This window comes from Lemur catta, chromosome X, assembly GCF_020740605.2.
Source record: "Lemur catta isolate mLemCat1 chromosome X, mLemCat1.pri, whole genome shotgun sequence".
NCBI lineage: Eukaryota > Metazoa > Chordata > Mammalia > Primates > Lemuridae > Lemur > Lemur catta.
This window is the reverse complement of record NC_059155.1, coordinates 30,174,332-30,200,074: the sequence shown is the minus strand read 5'-3', so window position 1 is coordinate 30,200,074 and position 25,743 is coordinate 30,174,332. Positions and strand designations below refer to the sequence as shown.

Genomic DNA, 25,743 nt, shown 5'->3' with positions numbered 1-25,743 from the left:
CCATCTTGCCTTTTCTTTCCAGATAGTGACCCAGTGACCCAAATGTTCACTAGCCTCTCCACCTTGCCTTCGTGCACCATGCCCCTCTGGACCCGCAACTGCAAGGCGGTATCAAGCGTTTCCCCATTTGCTGAATTGGGATGCCCATCTTCTTAAAGCACCAAAAAGCCACAAAGGGGAGAAGAGTGAAAAGAGAGACAGGAGACAGAGGCCCCAACACAGGTTTTTCAGTATGCAAGTGTTTTTGACTCCACAGCCAGTTGCTTAAAATGAAACATAAAGGGCAGCCAGAATACACAACCAAATGCAAAAAAGTAAAGGCAAACGTAAAACATAAAATAAACCACACAATACCAGGAACCCCAACAAAACCAAAAAATTAAAATCCAAAACCCCTCAACTTTATATATATATATATATATATTTTTTTTTTTCTTAAAAAGGGAGAACAACTGTTCAAAACCAACTGGGCAGTATGGCAGGGGTGGGGAGCAGTCCTACAGAAGGGGGCCCAGAATCTGCCCCGGGGAACAAAGAACAAACACAATACAAAGAAAATATCCACCAATGCTCCCGAGTGGGTCAGGAGCCTCCAGAGAACAGATTGTCCCATCCTCAAACTGGCTTTTTTTTTTTCCTTTTTTTAAATTTTTTTTTCCATTTTCTTCTTTTGTTGTTGTTGTTTTAGCACCTGTACAATAAAACTGTACCATCTCCAACCAGAGCTGGCCACAGCGAGGCCCTCATGCCTTTGGATGGTACGTACTCTCTACAAGGATTGTTCGGAAAAATAGCAATCGGTAGAAAAATAAGAACAAGGGTGGGAAAGACAATGCCACAGAGGGGGTGGGGACAGGGAAGCAACCCAAGCTCCTCTCTCTCTCCCTCTTTCCCTGAACAAATCCAGCGCTGGAGGCCCGGAGGCTTGTGGGGAGGCCTGGTGGGGCCACACACTCAGCCCCAGGTCTCCAGCAGGAGTGGAGCCCGGGCTGGAGACCAGTTTCCTGCGCTCACCTAGGAAACAGCTGACGCCTGGATTTCACATCTGGCAGTCAGTCCGGGAGCCCTCTGCAGATTCCAAAGGAGAATGGGGAGTAGAGGGAGGAAAGGAGAGGAAGGGGTGCTGCCTGTCTGGGAAGGGGCAGAGATGGAAGGTGAGGGCTGGGAGGTTTGAGGCTCAGTATCTTGAGAGGGGGAGGCTAGGACGGGGCGGGGCTGTAGGGGAAAGATGCAGGAACAAATCCATATCGTGCCCTTTGAAGGGAGCAGTGAAGTAGGCATCAGGTGGGGACACCCTCACCCCTCAGACTCCTTTTCCACTCTCCTTTATCAGAGTAACTCATTAACTCCTCACCCCACAATCCTCCCCTCCCCGTAAACAATCTCAAGATAGCAGGGCTGCTGGGGGCAGGCCGAGAGGAGAAAAAACTGGCGGGGGAGGGGGAGCACCAAAGCCTCCGGATTTACCCCCAGCCCCCAGCCCTGGGCCAGCAGCAGCCAGCTTCATTAGTCACAAATCCAGGTCCCCCAATCCCACCCCACCCCACTCCCTCCCCAGTTGGGGGAAAAAACCACCTGGGAATAACTCTGTCAGAGCTTATCAAGAAAGAAAAAGAAAGGAGGTAAAGAAAGTCCCTCAATACAACAAGTTGTCTCAAATTGTCACAGTGATACAGACTTATCAGAAACCAATGAAACAATACAAATTAAATACTAATAAAATAAATACTATGGAAGACAGAAGAACACAGGGGAACAGAGCGGGGGCGCTCAGAGATTTGGGCTTTTCTCATTTCTCCATGGGACAGGCCATGGCCACCCAGGGCCCTTGTCAGGTCTTGGTCATACACAAGGAGGCCAGTCCAAGGGACCCTGGTGCCACCTCCCCACCACCCCTGGGACCTCTTGTCCTCAGACAAAGTTCAACTTTCCACCCCCATCACCAACCACGACAACAATGACGATGACAGGGAGATGAGAACTAATTGTAACCAAAAAAACAAAAACGGTCCAGTCACTAATGCTGGCATTGATAAGGCGGCTTCTTGTTGGTCCATATTATTGCCTCATTCTGCAGTCTGGTGCTCAGTGGGGGAAGACATGGGAGGTGGGGGAAGGGTGAACTCAGGAGGAGAAAGAAGAAAAGGAAGGGGCTGTTTTCCCCGGTCAACTGCTCCAAGAGTGGAATTCCACCTCCGACCCTAGGAGCCTAAGTAGCTCTATCTCATACTGCACCAGCTCTACAGTCTCAGAGGAGCCTGGGGGAGGTCTGTCCTCCAAGCCTCCAGGCCTCTCGGCAGGGGTCAGCAGCTGACTGGAGGCCACCTGCCGGTAGAACTCAGCCTTGGGCATGTTGACGATTTCAAAGTGCGGGAACCGGGCCTGAAAGATCCTGGAGGAAAGCTTCAGCCTCTTCAGGACATCAGTGAAGAGGAACCAGTTGGAGGGCCTGAAAAAGCAAGGATAGGAGTTAGGGAAGGTGACTCGGGAAGCAGAGGGGAAACCGACCGGGAGCACCCCACCAGGCCTATGGAGGCTGCTGCGTGACCACCTGAGTCTTCCACTGTGACTCGCTGCCAGTCTGGCTACCCCCAACCCCAACCCCACTAAACCACAGGCTTCTTGGGTGTAACTGAGGCAAATATTTTCTCCTGTCCTCTACATTACCTGGCCCAGATTTCAGCTAAATGGCGAGTACTCAATCCATGACTGACTTCGTCCAACAAAGAGTGAGCAGGAGGGAAACGGGGCCTGCCAGGGCCTAAAACTCTTAGCAGGCTTCCCCGAGGCTTAGCCCGCACCCCTGCGACCTGGGATTTACCATCTGCTGGGCCCAGTCTTCCACCCACCCCTGCCCCTGCCAACCCTGGCTAGTTTCCCTCTCCAGTTCTCTCTCCAGCCTCCCCTGCCTTCTTGTTCTCCAAGATCTTCCCCAGCAGAGGGGGAGCCGTGGAGAAAGGCCTAAACTGCGGGTAATCCAAAAGGCATTTCTTGCTGGCTCTGGAATGCATTAGACAAGTTTTTTCTCCGAGGCAGCACCATCGTTTCTGCAGGGCCGGAGCTCACATTACAGCAAGTCTGACTTTGCTGAGCACACCCGACTGGGCGGCAGCCTGGGGACAGCTGGGAGGGGTGCTGGAGAGGCCGCAGGGGCCAAACGCTTCCATGGACTAAACCGGGAAGAAAGCGCTGCCTCCCCGCATCAGTGGTTTACAGAGTTTTCCCTCCTTGCCATTCCACTGCCCCAGTTCCAGCCTTCACCATTTCTGTATTGCGTCAGCCTCCTGTTTTCCTTTTGCCAAAAGTCATTCTTTGGCACCCCCACCCACCTTCATCAGATCCTCTCTTACCATTAGAGTTTTCTAAAAAGAAACTGACCTACTCCCTCCCTAGACAGCTTTCAATGGATCCCCAGTGCCTCCAGAAAAACTCCAAATTCTTTAGCAGGATATTATACAAGACCTTCCAAACATAACCGTATTCAACCTCTTGAGCCCAATCTCTACCCAGTAAAACACAGACACACAAACACACGCTATATCTCCCACCCTATCACATGCCAGCCATGAGATGATAAGACTACCCCTGCTTTCTGAACTTTCTGAACCTGTATGTCCCAGTGCCTTGCCCTCCATCCTACCCTCCATTCTGGACTACCTCAGATGCCACAGTACCCATGAAACCTTCCCCCATGGTCTTGTGGTACTCGGTTCAGACCCCTATTATAATACTTCTAACAGAGCCCATTTCAGAAAGGATGCAAAAGAAACTTCACACTGTGGTTCTCCCCATGACACGGGAACAGGGACTTGGGGATGACTGGAACTTTTTTTACTTGATGAATTGAGTTTTTTACAATAACAAATCTGCTTAGGACATTTTGTCTTTTTTTTTTTTTTATTAGAGACAAGGTCTCGCTCGCTCTGTTGCCCAGGCGGGAGTGCAGTGGCACGATCATAGCGCACTGCAGCCTTGAACTCCTGAGCTCAAGCCGTCATCCCACCTCAGCCTCCCAAGTAGTTGGGACTACAGGCGCATGCAACCATGCTAGACTAATTTCTTTTTATTTTTTGTAGAAATAGGGTCTCACTATATTGCCCATGCTGGTCTCCAATTCCTGACTTCTAGCAATCCTCCTGCCTTGGCCTCCCAAAGTGCTGGGATTACAGGTGTGAGCCACTGTGCCTGACTCATTTTGTCTTTTATTAGAGTTAATTATATACTTGTCTGTCTACTCCACTAGCCTGTGGATTCTTTGAAGGCCAGAGATATGTTCTGGTCCTCAGGGTTTGACCTGGTGCAGCTGCTCAAGACATGTTTATGGAATCGAATGTTCTATATAGCACCTAGAACATCTGCCCAGACCCATAATCCTTATCCCTAAAGTGCAACATTTCTTCCAAATGATGGCGAACTCTGTCATCTCACATGATTAGGGAAAGGAGTATTCTGGGTTAAGAGAAAGGGGCTAGAGATACCATATACTAGGACCCTCACTCCCAAAGAATGGGGAAAAAAAACCCTCAGAACATTCACCCTGGTCATCGGAATTCAGTCTTGCCCATCTGATGATTTAGATGGCCCTTCTGAACCCCACGGGGCCACAGAGTCATCATTTTATATCACCACCAACCCCCCCCTTCTTGAAGAACAGAAAATTTCACATTATGCTACAGCTATGGGAAGGGCAGCTTCAGAACAAACGCTGGAGGATATAACATCAGGAAAACCAGCTTTGCCGGTACTGAGCTGCAGCTGCACGAGGTGCCTGCTACCTGGTTCACTGAGTAACACGTGGCCCTTGGTGGCCTGTGTTCTGTCCACACCTAAAGCAGACTACCCTGGTCCTTTTACTGCCTGGGGCCCAAGATCCTGTTTCAGAGAAGGAGGTGCTGAATACTTTGGAGGAATTAATTAACTGCGCAATACTATATCCCAGAGGCCCCGCCCCACCCTCAGGGATCAGCTTATGCCCAGAAGAACAAGGACCAAAAGCCCCTGAAACTTGACCCTATTAGTGTCATCATATAGGCTATTTTTATTCTTATTAGGCAATGGGGGAAGGGCTGCAAAGAAACTGTGGTCCAGTGGGTAGGGTCATAAACCGAGGGTCTCACTTGAAGGGTGCCTAATCCACCCATCGTCCACCCGGCTCCCTATCCTGTGCACCTCATGCTACTTCACTGGTTTTTCAAACAGGATCTGATATTTCAAGAAGAGTTATCAAAGAAAAATTATCCTTAAAATTGTTTGCAAAGGCATTTGAGATACATGAAGACAACCAATTAGGAAAAACAATAACGGAGGCTAAGAACAAAAGGGCAATTCATCCCACGTCCTCATTCTCTAAACCTGTACTTTCACATGCTGACCGTGTGGGAGACCGACAACCCTGGCCCCGCCGGCTGTGCAACTCCCTTCTGCATCATCAAATAAAGATTAAATTGGGTTCTGTCTAATGTTAAGTTCCAGGTACATTCTAGTCTCTGAAAATGGGCGATCCCTGTTATAATATGCACAGTAATCTGAGCTGATGACAGCGTTGGTGCCACCACCTCGTCAACACTACGGCTATGAGAAGCAAGGCTGTAGATTACTTAAGGACCCTAGTGACCCCACAGCCATGGCAACCATATGTCCTGGCTTTTCCAACAATCTCAATTTCAGATATTCTGTCTGGTTGTCCCCAGAAACCACAAAAATATTCCAGAGATTCTAATAGTGTATCAGCCCAAATATCTCCCAGATTATCTCTCACACCCAGGACCCTCCCCAGAGTGAATCTAGATTTTGGGTTCAGAAAATCCATACAGTTGATGTACTTAAAGCCTACAGCCGCTAGTTTGAACATAACTAATCTGAGCTGGAAGGGTCTTTGTCACATATTGTCTTTCCCATGCTCCAGCGCTCACTTGCCAGGTCTTCACTTCCTCCTGCAAAACTCCACCTCCCCGGGGAGGTGGGCCAGGGGTTGGCAGGATCTTGGCACGGGTCCCTGTGGATCTCTCAGCCACTTACCCGGAGGATACTGACACTTGGACATTGTAGCAAGGGAGAAGAGGCTTGTCTGAGAATTCGAACATGAAATCATCCTCTTCCCCATCATCTCCTTCTTGATCAGAGGTCCCAGGAGGATTATGTAGGAGGTCACAGGCAAACCCGTCTTTTTCCTCTGTAAGGAAAGCACATAGGGATTAGGACTCGGCTACATGCACAAAACTGAAGAAAAGAAATGCTCCAGCCAGATACAGGGGTGTGAAAGGTGGTGCTGGGGAGACAAGAAGGCCACAGGCCCCTGGTTGGGGCCAAGGTTTGCTGATCCCACGGCTCTCATCCTTGGGCGGAGATGTGAAAGTTCTAGTCCTGGAAGAAAACATTTTGTGGCCAGAGATTTATTGTATTCCTCTACCCTCCAACTGGAAAAAGCAAGGTGATGTGAAGGATGAGCTGCTCAGCTGTTGGAGATGGAAGCCTGAAGATACTTTCAGCAGTCAAGGGCAAGGTGAAAACACCTGCCCTTCTCTGGCTGCGGCTTTCCCAAGCTGCCTCACTGCCTGCCGGGCTCCCTGGAAGTCCAGCAGAGGCCCAGACGGTTCCCTTCCCTAGCCACGTGTCTGGGGGTGGCCTGCTGCATTTCCACCCAACCTTCTCCTGTTCCAGCTCCCCCAAGCTTAGAGGAGGGTGCTTTCCTTCACCTTCAGCCCCTAGCCCAATGGGTGAATGCTAGACAACCACCATGGATAAAGATGTGATCTTTCAGGAAAAGAAAGATGGGCCCAGAAGACTAAGGTCTCAGGAGAAAGCAGCTATCTGAAAACCGTTTGTGTATTGTGGGGCAGGGTGAGGGCAATGACAGCTTCCAGGTGAGGGGCAGGGCCCCTCTTGAGTATGAGTAATACCAAAAGAGGTGACAATACCCATAGGGGCTTCTGGCAGGCTTAAGACAAAGCAAGGGAGGAGACAGAGACCCTGGAAGAGAAAGAATTTAAAAAGTGCCCAGGCTGGGGAGTGGTAGAGGGCTAACAAGGGATGGCTTCAGTCCAAATCTGCGTTGCATCTCCTGGTGTAGGCCAATGACTTCTGAGTCTGGGGAAAGGATGTGTTAGGGTTTGGGCTAAAAGGGTCTGTAAGCTATTAACAGGTGAAGAAGGGATACCTCCACAAGGCTACTCCTATCTTTGAGAACAATCAGTGAAAGCCAAACCAAACTCCACATCTCTGTGGCATAGATGAGGGGGGCAAGAATCCCACTTAAAACTTACCTAGCACTGAACTGCTATAAAAATCCCAGGATACACCAGGATCACCCTCTGCCCGGCCCTGAAGATCCGAGAGGTGATCTGATGAAAGAAGAGAAGGCAGTGAGACAAAGAGGATAGGCTGAAGAAGGAATCTTGAAGCAAAGTCCACATTTATGGGGCTAAGAGAATGGGAGAAGGGAAGGAAGGACCATAGGAGTTGCCAGGTGTGACCAGGGAGAGACCTTTCTTGTTCTTGGTCAGAGATTGCAAACCAGCAACCAGGAGCCCAATCTAGCCCATTGACCGCCTGAGGCTTGGCCCAGTGTTTTAAAAGAAAAAATTTTTTTAAATTCTCTTCCAACATTTTAAAATTGGGCAATTTCCACTGAGAAATCCAGATTTCCAATTTTCTTGTGAAAAAAATCAGAAGATCTGGCAAACCGTGTCCAAATTCCTGCCTGTCAACAGTTGGCTAGAGAGAGTGGCAACACATGTGGGCTTCGGTTCACCACTCCCCACCCAGCCTGCTTCCCTCTTTTACATGATCAGCCTGAAGGCATTTAGCTTTGAGACCTCCTGCCTTAAATGGTATAGGGAATTACTCTACAAGCAGAATCCTAGACCTAGCTCAGTATTTTAATTCCCTGCTGGTCACAACGTTCATATATCCGATCACTATCTCTCCAATTTATAGTAAGATAAATAAGCAGAATTCCTTCTGCTTTGTCTTTGGAAAACATGGAGGGAATGGCCAGGTTTATTCTCATAAAAACCACTGGCTTCTACTCCTAGGAATATGCCCAAAAGAACGGAAAACAGGTGTTCAAACAAAAACTACACGAATGTTCACGGCAGCTCTATTCACAACAGCCAAAAGGTGGAAACCATCCAAATGCTCATCAACTGATGAAATTTCTGCTGGAAATATTAAATACTTCAGCTGCTGGCAAAAACAGCTGAGTGATTCCTCAAAAAGGTAAACACAGAATTACCGTATGACCCACCACTTCCACTCCTGGGTACATACCCCCCAAAGAACTGAAAACAGACACTCAGACATGTGCGTGCATGTTCACAACTGCACTATTCACAATAACCAAAAGGTAGACATGGCCCAAGTGTCCATTGATGGATGAGTGTGCTTAAACAAATTGTGGTATATCCATGCAGTGGAATATTATTCAGCCCTAAAAAGGAAGGAAAATTCTGACACATCACCACGTGATGTTAAGTGATAGAAGCCAGACACAAGAGGCCCACATTGTATGATTCCATTTATAGGAAATATTCAGAAGAGCCAAATCCGCAGAGCTAGAAAGCAGACTGGTGGCTGCCAGCAGCGAGGGAGAGAAGGGAATGGGGAGTGACTGGTAACAGACATTGTTTCCCTTTGGAATGCCAAGAAAGTTCTGAAACTAGGTAGTGGTGATGGTTGTACAACATTATGAATGTTCTTACTGTCGCTCAATTGTACAGTTTAAAATGGTTATAACAGTAAATCTTGTGTTATGTATACCTGAACACAATAAAACAGTTTTAATAACCTTTTGCTCACTTGCTCTAAAGAGAGACATCAGGCCATGCCCTTAGCCTCCCTGTTTCCTAGCTAGGCATTATCTAGTGGAACTGTTTCACCTCCCAGTCCCACCTGCACAAAAAGCTGGTCCACTTTTTGTTGGCTTTCGTGACAAATTCAGCTGTGTCATCTGTGGGCACATGGCCAGTGGTTGCCAATATGCCGCCTAGTAAAACTGGCAAACTGACTTAGTTGTATGTGGTTGCCACCAGCCCTCAAGTGACACCTGTGCAACTGGACAGGAGAGAGTCCAAAGGGCACAAGTAAGGTGAGGGTGTCCCCTGAAAACCAAATCCCAGGAGGAAGCTGGTGGCCACTCTTAAAGGAGTGGAGCTAGTCTCCTCCAATGGAAAGCACCCCCGTGACCCAATATCCCTCTGGGATCATCCTGTCAACAAGAACGCCTATGAAGTGTTGTGAGCTACTAAAAAAACCCTCATTTTTAAGCAATCTTCTAGGAAATGAAGAGTTCCCCGGGTAGGATAAAGCAGCCAGTAAGAAGCTTTCAAAGTAATGACTGATCAAAGTGGGAAACCTTTAGTCATGTACGTTAGGTTGTCTGTGCCCTCCGTGAAAAGACTCTGAGGTCCTGCTGCCAGCTCATGTGCTCTGCTGTACCCTGTGCCACTTGAGAGTTGGAAGTAGTTTCTTCCAGAAGCATCTGTCAGGCAGGTAGGTGTCTGTTCTGTGCCTAACCCTGTGCTAGGTGTCATGGGAGATAATAGAACAACAGTGTAAGTTCCAAAAGGGCAGGGACCATGCCTGTCTTGTGTACCATCAATCACCTCCCGTGTCCTTAAGCCCAGTGCCTGGTACATTAGTGAGAGCTTAATAAATATATGGAGAGGGAGCGAGGCAGAAACGAATTACCACAAGGTACGACTATGAAGTGCGTGTTTTACCAGCACGCTTGAACACATGCATTCAAGTGACTGCTGCCCCCACCCCCCACAAGAGGTCACACAAGGATTCCAGCAGAGCAGCCCTAGCTCACCACATTCCTGGGGCTCCTCTCTAGGAACTGCCTTCAGAGCCTCTAGCACATTCCTCTAATTCTCTTTGCTGACTGCAAATCTTTGTTATTTGCAGGTGAATTTGCCTTTTTGAGATAGCCAAAAGTTAACTGGCAAGAGCGAAGATGTTAAAGTTGGAGCAGGCCCATGAGTGGCACACAGGAGGAGCGCCAGGCTTCGCTCAATGGTGCAGCTTCAATTCACGTTTCCTCACAAACGTTCACATCCAATCAGGACGAAGAGTGACCTTCCTCTTCCTTGATTCTCCCTGTCCCCCATCCCTGGCCACAACTTTCAGTCCTTTACTCCTGCCCTTTCCTTGAAAAAGTGCCCTGGGCCCAGCAAGTCTAATCCGAGGTATATACCCAAAAGAATTAAAATGGAGACTCAAACAAATACTTGTACATGCATGCTCATGGCAGCTCTATTCACAATAGCCAAATAGGTGGACACAACCCAAATGTCTATCAGTGGATGAATGGATAAACAAAATGGTGTATATTATCCACACAATAGAATATTATTCAGCCATAAAAAGGAATCAAGTACTGAAATATGCTAACCCGTGGATGGACCTGGAAAACAGTATACTACATGAAAGAAGCCAGACACAAAAGGCCCCATATTATATGATTCCATGTATATGACATGTCTAGAATAGGCAAATCCATAGAGACAGAATGACTAGTGGTTGCTGGGGCAGGGAGCAAGGGGGAATAGAGAGCAGTGGGTACAAGGTTCCATTTTAGGCTGATGAAAATGTTTTGGAACTAAATAGAGGTAGTGGCTGCACAAGGTAGTGAATGCACTAAATGCCACTGAATTGCTCACTTTGAAATGCTTAATTTTATGTTGTGTGAATTTCATCTCAATAATTTTTTTTTTTTTTTAGAAAGCACCCTCAGGGCTTCATTGTAAGAATGGAGCCTCTCATCTCAATGTGAGCGGCCACCCTAGCAATCACCTTCTCTTTTCCATGATCCCATCACACCCCTCCCCATCTCCTCCAACTAAGCCACCAGCTGAGGGACATGAAAGGAGAGGAAAACAAAAAACAAGTGGTCTTCAACATGAGGTCAGATGGCAGAGGTCTCTGGCAGGAAAAACAAAAACCTGTGATTGAGTGACCTCAAGTGGCAAATTGCTAACCCTTTCATCAGTGGAAGGTAGAGCAGTCCTGATACTTCCTCTGATGCCCCAAACCAAACTGCACCTATTCCCCCCAACCCCCACATTCTTTCCTACAGAGGAGGAAAAACGAGTCTGTTTTCCTTCAGCTAGCTTGGTTATTGCTCTTTTCTTCAAGGGGTCAAAGGTAAATCAGTCACATGCCTGCCTATAATTTGGCCCAAGGGGGAGGCCCTTTAAAGGCCTCTCAGGGGGTTTGGACAGCTTGGTGCTCCAAGCCCGAGCATGAGGTAGAAAGGCCTCCTGTACCTAGCACAGCACCCAAAATCTAATAGGTGCTCAATAAGTAAGTAAATAAATAAATGGATAGATAAATGAATGGATGAAGGAGTGCCAGTCCCTCCTTCACGATCTCAGCAGAAATGGGCCTCACCTTAAGCCAACCCAATATAAGAAAATCCATGTTTACAGCCCAGATGAATTACCAGCATCTTCTGTTTTACAAAAGGACTCACTACAGGATACCCGTAAACAGAGACCTTTTCGTGTGGACTTAGGAGAGGATCTGATGCCCCAACAACTTTTCCAGAACAGGGGCCCTGCACAAAGCCAGGGAAGCTCTACACGAGGCACCTGATGCTCTCACTCACCTTTCCCTCCTGCAGAAAATGGAGTCCTCTGCACCCTACGGGGATTCGCCTTCATTTTCTGCCCAGTGGGACCTCCACTAGGGGAGGATGATGACAATTAATCTACAGAGAGTCTGGGCTGGCAAATGTTTGGGGATGAAAAGCAAAAAGCTTTTTAAATACCTCAGCCAGACGGCCAAGGTAAAAAAAAAAAAAAAAAAATCCAGGACTCCACGAAAATGTACCTAGGTGTAGGGGTTGGGGAGGCGGAAAGGTGGAGGGCAAAACTTCCCTAGACTCCGACCTCCGGCCTCCAGCACACCCTACAGCCACGACACCACTGCACCCAGAGGCTCCTGGAGATTTTCTGTGGGAGGGTGCACAGGGAGGAAAAATGAGAGACAAGAACTCAGTTCAAGGCATCAATACTGCCCCTGACCATGGCCACACCACATTATGAGTACACTAAATGCCACTGGATTGCTCACCTAACACATGGTTAAGTTAGGTAAATTTCACCTAAGTTTTTTAAGAAAAAGCTTCTGAGAATTGTCCTCTCACTCTCACCCCCTCAAGCAGCCTTTGGGCCCAAATACCCCCTTCCTTTCTGGGCACTTGCTGACTCCTGTCAGTGCCTGCCTCTCTGGGGTGTCGGGCCAAGGTCCTAGAACTTTCCCTAACAGCCAGACAGAGCCCTGCCTTTGCATGGAAAAGAGGTGGTCCAGTTTATAACACTCTATCGGCTCCCGAACCCCACTATTAAGCCAGCCCCATGTCCACAAATTGAGCAAGGGTGTGAAGATCTGAACCTGGGTGCCCAGCCTGGACAGGCCAGAGAGAGCTAGAGCTAATGAAAGCCTTTGCTATGTTCTGTGACAGACTGGTGTTCGAGTTAGTTTAAGGAGTTGTCAAAAGGCTGGCTACCATAATAACATGAATTGACAGAAAGAAGAAGATGAGAGAAAAGTGTTATTTCTTATTTTTCAACTACTTAAAATGGTTTCAACATTCAGACTCCTTTGGGGGTTGGGAGGAGGGCTTAGAGAAGCAAGGAGTTCATCTGCTCACTAAGGTGGTCAGAGAGAGCCTCCGGACCTTCGGGAGGGCAGGTTCTAGCCTAAAGAGGCCTCTGGACTAGACAAGTTTATCAAAGGCAGAGCTTCATGTGGTGCCTTTATCATATTGAGATGCTCTAGAGGTTTGTGCCAGACTTTCCTGGGAAGCCAGTGGAGTGCAGACGACGTGTGTATGTGTCTAAAAGAGAGTGCACGTGTGCACAGTATGTGGGAGGGGGCCACAAAGGGTGGCTTGCCCCGAGCCCTGTACTCCAGTGATGGCTCAGCTGAAGGGAACAGCAGTCATCACTGGCCCAGGAGGAATGACTGAATGAACATCCCAAAGCTGCTCTCCCCCTCAAAGACAGGGACTTGGGAAGCCAGAGCTCGGGGGGGAGGGAAACGGAAAAGGCAGCCCCTTCCTGCGTCCCACGAGGAGAGGCTGGGCCAGGCTGTGCAGGCCTGAGGCCTGTACTCCAGGGTTTAGTCAGCTTGACTTGAGACCTGGGTGGAGGCTGGCTGAGCAGGAGTCAAGATCTCCCTTGGCGGCCTCCTGTCATCCCCTCCCAGCCCCTGCCTAGTCCTCCTTCCATGGGGACCTTCAGTTCAAGTCCCTTTGTTTCTTCCTCCATCGTCAGCTCAGTTAACCTTTGTTCGATAAACAAACGAGCCCCTTGGTTGGAAGCCCAGAACTATATCTCTGGCAGGGTAGGGGTTCAGGACTAACTGGGGCCAAAGCCTGGGTGAGAGGAGGGAGTAGTCCTGGGCAAATCCTTGGTCCTGTTGGCTCCTGGTCCAAGAGCGGTTCTACCACAAACACTGAAGCCTCTAAGAAGGTTCAGAGATACAAGTCCCAGCTGCCCCGTCCCTCAAGCAGTCTGAAGAAGTAACTGCTAGAGCAAGGGCCAAGCTGTGATGTCACTAAGAGGCGGGGTTCCTTCATTCAGAGGTCAAGTCTGAGGAGATTGCTACTGAGCATGCCCAAGCTTGACTCCCCTCCTTCCCTCCTCCCCTGCCCAACTCCACAGAGCTGTTTAACTGCAGACAAACAGCTGCTATCCACTAATGAGAAATAAATGCATGTTGGCTTGTGGCCCTTGCCATGGGCTTCCACAATAGACACTTTTCCAGAAGGGGCAGGTGAGGGGGGAAAAGAAAGGCATGGAAAGAAGGGGGACGCTGAGATGCAGAGGAAACATCGCAGTTTGCACCAGCAAGGGCTGTGAGGAACAAAGCTTCAGGAAGGGTCCCAGGGGTTCCACTTTGATCATAAACAAGGAGAAATTGCAAAAACAAAAGCAAAATGCTAAGTGTCACTGCTTTGCAACTGACATCCCATTCAAAGCACAGGTCAACAAATTCTTCCCCCAACTATGTCTACTAGTGGGGCTGCTGTCCCACAAAGAGGCATGCACACCCAAGATACCTAGCTGCGAAATGGGTCCCCGTGGGCTCCCAGATCCTGAAGAGGATGCAGGCACTCACAGCTAGGGGATGAGAGGAAGCGGCCCTCTGGGCTTTTTAAGTGGACAGAGATTTCTGAGATGTTGGAGGGAAAGCATGTGAAAACGGCAGATGCCCCTCGTGGGAGCAGTTTGAGATGGAGGGAGATGAAGAGGACGTCCTCACCAGTTCAGGAATCAGAGGCCATCCCTAAGGATGACGGCTTCAAGTCTGAGAAGTGCTTACCACTGAGAAAGCGCTTCATGGTGTCGCTGCTGGCCAGCTTCATGGCCGTCTGGCCCGAGTAGGTAGCCAGTGTGGGGTCGGCCCCATAGGACAGTAGGAGCCAGATGGTCTCCAGGTTGTCGTTGACCACTGCATCATGAACTGGCCTGCAGAGGTGAGACAAGGGTGAGGATAACAGGGCCCAAGTGGGAACAGGGGTTTCTAGGCTACAGGCTGCCACATCGGGGAAAGAAATGAGACGAGCCCAGGGGAACCCTGGTGTGATCGGGGTTAAGGCTTAGGGCAGGGGAGCCACCTCTGGCCTGCAACCCCCACTACCATCTCCCCACCTCCTCCCTCCCATTACTCTCTCTCTCTCTCTTATGTTCTCCCCGTGTCTTGGGACAGCCCCTAGGGCATGGTGTAGCTCCACTGGTGGTTCTGGAGTTGGGCAGAGAATGGGTCCCTGACTTGGGATAAAGCTAAAGCAGCTGTGGGGGGTAAAAGCGAAGAACCCAGGTGACTGCCCAAGAGGAAGATGAGCAGAGTGCAGAGCCCCCTTCTACTTGTTCTGCAGCTCCTGTCTCTACTTTGCCCAGGAAGTAGGCCCTCTGGTAGAACAGAAGAGAATGGGTGCAATTTCTTTAAGACACAGCACGCAGAATTTTTAAAAAGTACATAGAGATCAAATTTAAAAAATCAAATCTGGAATGTGACCCTCAGGTCAGTCTCCCAGTTTCTAAAGCCTCGGATTCTGCCTGAGACAAGTGCCCGGCCAAGCTGAGTGCAGGGAGGCCTGCGTGGTCTTCCCGGTGACCGCTTCACGTGATGGGATGATTCCCAGACAACTGCAGCCTCCCTCTCCTTAGTAACCAATGAGGACTGGCCACCCAGGAGCTCATCAGCCCGGCCCTAAACTGGTTCCCTCTTCAGTCTAGACAGGTCTTTCCGACAAGTCCTCTCTGTAACTTGCAGCCTGGTGTGCTGAAAAGGTCCAGGCCGAGTGAGGGGCTGAGCCCGGGGAAGGAGCAGCCTTCTTGCCTCGTGCCATCCTGCGCGCTGCAGTTCACGTTGGCCCCGTGCTCCAGCAGGATGTTCAGGATGTCGGTCCAGCCCCGGGAACAGGCCTCATGCAGGGCTGTGTAGCCAGCATTGTCACGGTGATTCACGTCCTCACTGTCTTTCTGGAGGCAGTAGAGAACAACGTCCTGTGGAGACAGGGACAGCTCCGTGGGCAAAGAATGGGCTAATTCTTTTTTTTTTTTTTTTTTTTTTTTTGAGACAGAGTCTCACTCTGTTGCCCGGGCTAGAGTGAGTGCCGTGGTGTCAGCCTAGCTCACAGCAACCTCAAACTCCTGAGCTTAAGCGATCCTACTGCCTCAGCCTCCCGAGTAGCTGGGACTACAGGCATGCGCCACCATGCCCGGCTAATTTTTTCTATATATATTTTTAGTTGTCCAGATAATTTTTATTTCTATTTTTAGTAGAGACAGGGTCTCGCTCAGGCTGGTCTCGAACTCCTGACCTCCAGCGATCCACCCGCCTCGGCCTCCCAGAGGGCTAGGATTACAGGCGTGAGCCACCGCGCCCGGCCAGAAAGGGCTATTGAACTCATCCCAGCGAGACTCGAAGGTCCCCCAGTATCCAAGAATTCTCAGAGCCCACCCTTTATAGGAGGAACAAGTCTCAAAATCTTTCCTTAACAAAGTCTGTCCTGAGCTGCTATCACCAGTGCCCCAGCTCTGGGCTGTTTCTTTGGCAGTGGGGAGACATTTCTTATGGCCAAGAACACTCATCTGGGTAGTAGTTGTTGGGGTGAAGTCCTCAGGGAGGCTCACCTGCTCACCTAGAGCTCAAGCGCTTAGACCTTGACTCCCTGAGCTTGGCAAGCTAGCCCCAGACCAGAGAAATGAACACAGCCTCTGGTGGTAATTCGAGAACAAGAAGAAAGAATTGTTTTAAGGACTACCCCTGGATGCTGGTCTCAGCAGGACCAATGCTCATGCCAGGATCGTCCCCTCAAATCAGGATCATCTGAGTATTACCTAGTAGTCATTCATGCACACTTTAATGACCGACTTCCTCGGGCTGAGATGATGGGACCAGAGGCTGGACTTCAGGGACCTGAAGAACCCTAGCTAGAAAGAGAAGAAGCTGGTGGATAAGCTGAGGGGGAGGAGAGAGGCTGGCAGCATCACTGGCTGCCTGGCTTTCTGAGCATCGGACGCCACCGGTGCACTATCACCGACCCTCTCCAGGGCACTGGGGAGATGGGCTGCTCAGCTGTTCTGCCTGACAGCTCCAGGCTGGCTGGCTGGAGCCGCCTATATACAGAAACTGTCAGGCTGCCTTTACCCAGGAGAAAGCACGAGGCCTCCTACTCTCTGTACCTGTGCAGATGTTTGTCTCTTCCTGAAGCCCCAGAGAGCTTCTCCTGCCCTCCCGACTGGCTGCCCTGTGCTCCAGCCCCGTCCTCTTTGCTCCTCCAGTGGTTTCCCGTTTGCTGCTTTTGCCCAGGCTACAAGACAATTAACCTTAACGGCACAGACTGGTCTTCATTTCTGCTTCAGGTCTCCCTTTGGCAGCTATCCAGGCACCCACACCAGGTGCTTAGAAAAGATGGGCGGCTTGATGGTAACACACTGTCACGTCAGCTCTCCTGGGCTGACCAGCCTGGCCAGGAGCACAGCTGGCTTGAGCCAGTCAGGTATGGGGATCGAAAGCCTTAGAACAAAAGGCACGCTCTGCAACTAACCCAGCAGCTCCACTGCCAGGAGCAAACCCTGAGGAAATAATCAGTGTTGTGGATAAAGACACGTGTTCAACAATAAATGGGGAACAACTGAAATGTCCAACAACATAACTTAATTATGGTAAATGAGTCAGTCTTGCACCCCTACCCTGGCACTTGGGAATCAAAAGGCCTTGGTTTGAATTCAGACTCACGTATATGTAGTAGTTGAGTGATCTTGGACATATCACTTAATACTGCTAAGCCTCGATTTTCTCATCCATAAAATGTGGATAATAAAGCCTATCTCCAGGCTTACTGTGAAGGTTAAATGATATGAAGTAATCAGAAGCCCTTAACATGACAAAAGAGGTGTTCAAGAGGCCAGCTTCCTTTCCTGCCTTCTTTCCAATCTATAGGGCAGTAGTGTAAGGTGGGGTTAGCTCAGCCTTGCCCCTTAAACACACTCCGGACCCCTCTCCTGGATGCCGAAATGAGAGGATGCCAGAGGAGGAGATGAGATAAGAATGAGCAATAATCACCCCTTGTTCCTCTCTGAGCGGGGAGCCACCATACAGGGAAATTCAAGACAACATGAAAATCCAAAAATCCCACTCCTGGTCTAGGAATATACTGCATGATATTGTGTTACCATTTCAATCGCGTTCATCTCAAAGTGACATTCAAATGAGCTTGCATTCCCACACACTGAGATCAGAGCGACGAGGGGCAAGTAGCCCCAGGTGCAATCTGGGCAGTAGAGGGAGGCCAGCCTGGATTCGAGCCCCAGAAGGGCCCATGGAGAGAAGCTTCCCCACAGCTGCTCAGCCCAGTGGCTCCCCGTGGCTGGGGAGCTCCCTTACCTTATAGCCAAGACGAGCCGCCCTCTGCAGGAGGGTCTCGCCAGCGTTTTTGTTCACTATGAGTCGACGTGCCTCTGGGGGGATCTGCCTGGCTGTAGGTGACTCTGAGGCCTCCTCTGGGCCGGCACTTCGGGACTTAGAAGGTGTACATGGTTCTGAGGGTTTCACTGTGGTGGGAGATTTGGGAGATCGTGTCTTCTGCTGGTTCCAACGACCTTTGCCCTGGAAAGCAGAGATGCGGGTCAGGCCAGGCAACATATCCCATCCATCATGGCCACTCCACTCTGCTGCCAAGGCCATCTCATTTCACCTGTGTCCATGCCATGCTTTGCTTACAGTACCCTAAATGGCTCGGACCACCGCCAGGTTTGAAGCTAGAGGCTGGGCAGGTCACTACCCACATGAAGTACTGCCAGGATCAGCACAGGTTCCCATGCATTTCTGCTCAGTGGGGAGATGTGAAGAGGCTCAAATCCTCAAGCCCATAAGCCAGGGATTGGAAATCAGAGATTGAGGAGACATTCCAGCTTCTCTCAAGCACTCTGCTTGCCTTCTTTACCTGCCTCCAATCCCCACTTATTGAGGTTTTTACAAGTCCTATGTATAAATAAGCAGAAGCAGGCTCTGAGAGTAAAGAGAAGCGCAGACAGCTATCTTTGACTTAAAGAGTCACAGCTCCTACAGCCTCACTCTTTTTGCAAATACCTTCCCCCCCCCCCACGGGCCACCCTCACAGGTGTTTCCCATCTTTCACCACACCATGTCCCCAGATCATACTCAGGCCCACATGGGGTGGTAGAATGAGCTCACGCTTGAGAATCAGACAGACTGGAGTTTGAATCTTGCCTCTGCCATCCATTAGCTACAGGACCTGGGGCAAGGGCCAACCTCATGGAGCATCACTTTCTTCCTTGCAGAGTCTTTGAGATAATGAACTACAAAGGCTCCAGAACAATGGACAGGGTGGGTGCCCACAAAACATCAGGAGAGTCGTACCCTCCTGAGCAACTCCTGTGTGCCTCCCTTTTCCCCCCATTTTGAACTGGAATATCTACAGAGGGTTCCCATGTCTGTCCTACTGTGGTATATTGGGGCTATGGGGGCAAGTAACCTGTCTCTAGTTTAGGGGTCTTCAGATTGGGAGGAACTGTGCTTGAAGAGCTATGCTTAAGGAACCTGATCGAAGGAGCCTCGTGTGCGCCTGGACCTAAGTTAGATGATGAGATTCTCAATTGGGAGCTGATGCCATAATTAGATGAGCCTTTGGGGGGGCTTTTGGAGGGGGTATACTTTGCAGATGGGAGGGACATGAATCACTGGGGGCAGGCAGAGGGCAGATGGCCCCTGGCAATCCCCAGCCCCTGACATTCAGGCTCTTGTGTAGCCCCCTCCTGTGTTGTGTAGGGCTGACCTGTGTAACCCATAGGAGATTGCAGAAATGACGGTGTGTGCCTTCTAAGGCTAGGTCCTAAAAGCACTGAGGCTTCTGCCTTGCTCTACTTTCAGATCACTCTCTGTGGGGAAAGCCAGCTGTTATGTCCTGAGGACATTCAAGCAGCCCTTTGTAGAGATCCATGGGGCAAGGGAAGGCAGCCTCCTGCCAACAACCTGCATCAACTTGCCAGCCATGTGAGCAGATACCCTGGAAGCAGATTCTCCAGTCCCAGTCAAGCCTTCAGATGAATGCCACCCTGGCTGACACCTCACCGGCAACCTCGTAAGACACCCCAAGCCAGGCTCAGCTAAGCTGCTCTTGAATTCCCAGAAACTGTGAGATGATATTATACATGCTCATTGTTGTGTAAAGCTGCTAAGTTTTAGAGTAATTTGTTATACCACAAAGATAACTAATACTTCCTACTTATCCAAATCCCTCAGAGCATCAAGGTCTCACTTCGGTCCTATGTCTTCTACAATATTCTATAACCCTCTGGTCCCACTGCCCTGTCTCTCTGCATATCCAGAGCACCTAGTCTGAATCACATCATCTGATGCCTGATGCCTCACTTTCTTCTTTTGTTCCAGTGTTTCACGGGGAAGTCTTGCCTCTCCTCCTAGGTTTTAAGCTCCTTAGGGGAAGGGTTCGTATTGTCATCTTTTTTTTCCATTCCTTAAAGCACTTAAATCAGGGCTGGGCACATTATTGCAACAAATATTTGTTGACTTGATTCAAGCCAGCCATGAGCAAGAGCCTTGGGCAGCCAGAAAAGTTGCCTAGAAAGACAAAGTCAGGAAAGGAGCAGTAGCAGAGGAAAAATGAGGGCACAGGGCCTTTGTTTCCTCTGGTAAGCCCCAAGACAATGAGAAGCCACAATCAGTCCCCATCCTGAAAGGGCAGAGAGGTATAAGCTCTAGCAGGAAGGCACGAGCTCTGAGGGTATAATGCTGCTTTATCACCAAGAGGATAGAGTGTACAATGGCAGGACTGGAGGATGCTGGGTAAAGTACCCAGGGTTTCGCTAAGCCAAGCCAGGAACCAAAGGGTGCCTCTCCTTCTGGGGGCCAGAGCCGCCAGAGAGCAGAGAAGCAGGCTGCCTGAGACAAGGAGGAGCAAGAACAAGTGGGGGGACCCCTCCTCCCTCCCTTCCCCCTGGCTCTGAGCCCCCGTGGGAAGAAGCCCTTGGCCAATGCCCTGCTTTAGTGTTACAGGAGCATCCCCCGCCCTCCCGCCGCCCCCCGCCTTGCTTCCCACTACAAAGCCCTGTGCCATGGGGGCAACTGGAGCAGGTGGTGGTGACTGGGAGAGAAAGAAAGGCGGGAGAGAGAAAGGGAGGCCCTGGGGATGGACAAAAACCTCTCCAGGAGAACATTTCAGCAGACACACTGCCAGGCAGAATAACCAGACAGAAGCATTAGCGCATGCTGCCGAAGGTCAGGCGGCTGGTTACCTTTGTGTGGGACGGGGCCATCCATGTGAGTGTCTGGGGAGGAGCAGGGGGAAGGGGAGGGGAAGACCCACCTTTTGCCAGAGCTGCTTGGGGTGGCACTGTTTTCTGTCCAACTGCCCCCCTCCCCCAGTGTCTCCCGGATACAAACAGAAGCCACCCATTCAGAGCCTGGGAGGCATATGGAATAAGCCGAGGCTCCAGAGGCTGACAGGCCTGCTTCACGTCCCCAACTCTGTCACTCATGACCACCAAGTGACCTTGCACAAGTCCCTTAACCTCCTTGAGCCTCAGTTTCCTTGCTGAAAATGAGGATACTAAAGTGCCCACCTCCAAGAGGCGTTGCAGGAATTAAGAGCGATAATGTGAATGAAGTGCTTAGCACACATCAGAGTTCCCTGTCTTTCTCCCATGCTGAGGATCAGAAGAAATGGACACTGCTACCTTGCCATGCCATGCCTCTGTTCCCTCCTTCCTGCCCCTACCTGAAGCACAATGATGCACACCAGCACTTGGAAAGCACTTTATGGTTATCAAAGCCTGTCACAGACATTGCCTCCTTTGTTCCCCCAAGTACCCTTGTGAGACAGAGAGGGCATGGAGCACCAGCTACATTTTTAAAGATGAGGAAATAAGCTTGAGTACCTTGTCTGAGCTGGAATGAGATTCCGGGAAGAGGAAGGGAAAAGGAAGGAACACAAACACCTGGGTCTCCCAGCAGTGCCATTCAGGGACTCCTGCTCTGGAGCTGGAGAGAGCCATAGGAATCACAACCACCAAAACAAGCCCAAACAACCTTTTGCTTTTGCTTGTCAATGACAAACACATATTATGGGTATACACTTGACTCTGGACCTTCACTTCTCTCAAACGTGAGGCTTACCCTGAATGAGGACCGTCTGATTTTTTTTTTCTAATGGTACAAGATGGAACCCAACACCAATGCCATAAACACCAGACCCAAAAGAGATGTCAATTTTGAACAGGGGTTCTAGGAGTGCTTGTCTGGCTATGGATTGGTGAGTGTCCACTCGCTCCTATGCTTCCACGAGAAGCAAAGGAACTAGGCAGCAGGGGTGGGGAAGGATAGCTATAACTGGGCCCAAGTGGAATTCCGTTGGCCCCACCCTCAATCAAGCATTGTCTGGACATCAAAACCTTGTTCCTACAAGTTGTTTTCTACCTTGATTGACCCAGAAAGCTCCATGATTGATTTCCAGTGAGTTAAGCCCAAACAAAAGCTTCTTGATTGGATGTTAACAAGCTATTCAGGCTAACATCCTGCCATATTCTTTAACTCTTCCTTAACTCAAAGGAGATCCAAGGATTGTAGAGGAAAAGCCATCGTGGGCCAAACCCTATAGTTAGCTATAACTATAGTAGTAGTTCCCATTCTTCAAATCTGCCCTCCCACCCTTCTAGAACTAGTTTAGAAGACTTTCATAAATACGAGTTAATTTGATCCTCCCCCTCCACTCCCTCCCTCTGTTCGTCCCACAGAGGATTACTGGCTGAGGAGCGTGGGGGGAAGCCTGCCTTCTCCGGCCCACTCTCCTCTCCTGCACAACTCCCCTTGATGGCAACGTACCTTTGCCTCTTCTGAGACGTTTGTCATGTGCTTGGTCTTGCACTTTCGTTTTCCTGATGGCTTTTCTGAATTTTCAAGGCAGGCTGGCTCCTCCAGGTTATTTGGGAGGAAACCATTTGGTGAATCAGAGATCCCTTGGGCTTTGTTGGGCAAAAGAAGGTTCCTATTCCTGAGGCGGTGCTCCGAACTCTGTGAGGAAGTATTCTGCTTACGGGCCTTTAAATCTGACGTCAAGAAACAGGAAAGAACGGATGTCAGAGAAACGGAACACAGAAAAGCAACGCCTTCCTCTAAGATGAATCAGAGGACTTCGGGGATTAGAATTGCAGTGCAAAGATGTGTAACTATCAGCTATCGGTATTTAGTGCAGTGCTGCCTACTCCACTAAATGCTTCTTGAATGGACACACTATACTTCAACATCAAAGTCCCTCCTCTACAAGCAGGAGACAGCTCCCAGCCCTGCCAGCAGGGGGCGGCCCATCGGGCTATCTCCAAGATGAGGGTAATTTTAACTGTAACATTTCCTCATAGCCCAGAGCAAATGGGAATTTCTTTTCAGCTTTTCCTCCATCCCCTTCGTCTCTTTCTCCACTCCAGTATGAAAGCAAATTTAGCCACTCTGCTGACATTAACTGTCAAGTACAAGGGAGTGGGGAGTAAGTGATAGAAGGCTGCCTGCATAGCCTCAGCTCTATCCACTTGACTGCCCCGAATGTCACCCTCTGAGGATACAAAGATCAAAGCCACAGAAACTTCCCAAAACCAGAAGGTGCCATGGGCCTACTTAGCTGGCAGTCAAGAGTGGAAACCTGCTCCCCTCCCTGGGTGGAAATCAAGTTACCAGTGTAACTGGAACATACTGGACAACATCTCTAATTCTAGCCACACCTCACTGAACAAAGCACATTCTAATTTCAAAAAGGCCTGCTGGAAACTCCTCAAGAGCTTCATCCCATAGGGTCTGTCTTAAACCCCATGCGTAGGGGTAACAGATTGTGTTTACCCTTATCTTTTAACATCAGTGTTATGTGGCTGGGTCACTAACTGTGTGACTGGCTAGAGGCAAGTCATAATTGCTCTGAGCCTCAGTGTCCATATCTGTAAAATGGGGAGAATATAATCCACATCACAGGAGTGGCATGAGAATTAAATGAGGTAATTCATGCAAAGCCCTTTTGTAAAGTGTTATAAGGAATAAGGCATCATTATAGTATTATTTATTAATAAGTGCAAGCTATTAAGTAGGGCCATGCCCATGTGTTCTTTGTCTCCACCACAGGACTGAACACCATGCCTAGCATATGGCAAAAAATCAGTAAGTATGTCTGTGAAGTGAATTAACTGCAGCCTCAGTTTCTCCAATTTGTGAAAAGAAAGGATTGAGATCCAAGAGTTCTCAAGTTGCCTCCTCCGACCTTGACACAGGCTCTTGCATGTGACATTGCCAAGGGCAGATCCAGATGTGAGAGTCATCGTTCCAGTATGAGGAGCTGGCTATAGCTTATGCTCAGCTTTTGGAAAGCCAGTTGTCCTTACCACCCCTTTCTCCCAACTAGCCCCAGCCCACTAGTGGGTCCCCACACCCTGTCCAAGAATTACTGTACTACATGGTCTGTAATGACACTTCCAGCCAGAAAATTCTAAACTCAGGTTGGTTTTTTTTTTTTTTTTTCCTTTTTGAGACAGTCTTGCTCTGTTACCTGGACTAGAGTGCAGTGGGGTCGTCATAGCTCACGGCAACCTCAGACTCCTGGGCTCAAGCGATCCTCCTGCCTCAGCCTCCCAAGTAGCCAGGACTAGAGGCTAGTGCCACCGTGCCTGGCTAATTTTTCTAGTTTTTGTAGAGGCGGGGTCTTGCTCTTGTTAAGGCTGATCTCTAAATCCTGACCTCAAGCGATCCTCCCGCCTCGGCCCCCCAAAGTGCTGGGATTACAGGCGTGAGCCACCACACCTGGCCTAAATTTGAGATTTTGATCCAACAAGTTTGGGCTGGGGCAAAAGAGGAAGGAACAGAACCATGCCTTGTGAGGACCTCAAGAAATATGGGGAAGCCACATTATAGCATCCAATGCCCAGGCAAAGAAACAACCCCCTACCCCGTTTACCCAGGGCAGGGAAGGCTCTGGAGTTTATTTAATTACAGAGGAGCAAGGGCTTTATAGTAGCATACAAAGGACCAGAGAGTGGAGGCAGCAGATATATGAGTGGAAGTGGCTCTCCCTACCTCCTCCACAGGTCAAGAAGGGAGATAGCCAAGCCCAGGATGAAAGGAAAGGTCATGAGGCTCAGTCAGGAGTAGGGTGACCTGCCTAGTCTGGCCTTTGCCTGACCCTCTGATGTCAACCTGAAAGATGGGCAGCAGTAGGAGGGATTGGAGCTTTCTGAGAAGAGAGATGTTTGTCAGGCAATTCCTGCATGAAGATGCCATCATCAGATCTGGAGGAAGGTGACCACGCCACATGTCAAAGCCAGTTGCCTCAATGAAAAATGCTTAGACACATCCATAGAAGGTGAATGACCCACTTTCCAACAATTGGAGCTGCCCCCAAAGCAAATAGGATGCTTCGATCGGTGGTGTTCTCCGTGTTACTGGAGGTGTTCACACGAACACTAGCTACCAGTCAAGAATACTGTGGAGATCTCTATCTCTGCATTGGGTGGAAAACTGGACCAGGCAACCCTGAAGGTCCTTCTGGTTCCAAGAGCTGATAATTTCCATAGGAAGCTTCCAAGCTAGCAAACCAGTCGCCATTAGAGAAGATCGGGTAATATACAAAAGCTCCTCTTCATCCTAACACAAGTGGCTGAGGCCAACGGCTTGACAGCTCATTCCTGACCAATCCATTATGGCTCTGGCAGAAGAAAGAGAAAATTGTCCCCACTCTCTCACACAGTTGATGAAAATTAGCTCAATTACTCTCTTGAGTGTAGGGATGGGTATCACATATATTTCCACTTAAACAGAGCTGGAAATGAGGTTAAGCCTTCTTTGCATTATAGCAAACCCAGAATCTACTGCCCACTCAATGGGATTATTCAGTTATAGCTAATAAGGAAACTGCAGATGTTTACCGGCAGCTCAGGATGAATGCATTATAGAAGGCAATCAATTGGTGCTTCCAGGGTAGAGGTCAGAGAATGAGAGTGAGAAACATAGGTGTTCTTATGGAAGCCAGAGATACGCTTTTTGCTCATTTAGAAATCCACTATAGGAATGGGCCCGAACAGTATGTAGTGGAACATACTGCTATTAGGCTCTTGTGACAGTCTGTGTCTCCATGATTGTATATCATAGCATCTGATGCGGCCAAAGAAAGCCTGGTTTTCTCTTTGGGCTGCCTGCTTTCCCAACTCAGGTCCAACA

General features: G+C 49.4%; 1 protein-coding gene across 5 annotated transcripts in view; it reads right to left on the bottom strand.

The window, feature by feature from the left end:
• Positions 1-211: 211 nt before the first annotated feature.
• Positions 212-25,743, bottom strand: part of BCORL1 (BCL6 corepressor like 1) — a 42,710-nt gene continuing 17,178 nt past the window's right edge. For 4 of the 5 annotated variants that reach the window (XM_045538005.1, XM_045538008.1, XM_045538009.1 and 1 more), the window contains 7 exons: positions 22,378-22,601; positions 17,905-18,126; positions 15,352-15,518; positions 14,332-14,477; positions 7,263-7,340; positions 6,019-6,172; positions 212-2,449 (listed from right to left, as the gene is read on the bottom strand). In XM_045538005.1, the coding sequence (XP_045393961.1) occupies positions 2,167-2,449; positions 6,019-6,172; positions 7,263-7,340; positions 14,332-14,477; positions 15,352-15,518; positions 17,905-18,126; positions 22,378-22,601 (1,274 nt within the window). In that variant the 3' untranslated portion in view covers positions 212-2,166. The remainder of the gene's footprint in view (positions 2,450-6,018; positions 6,173-7,262; positions 7,341-14,331; positions 14,478-15,351; positions 15,519-17,904; positions 18,127-22,377; positions 22,602-25,743) is intronic. The other variant, XM_045538006.1, reaches the window with a different exon arrangement.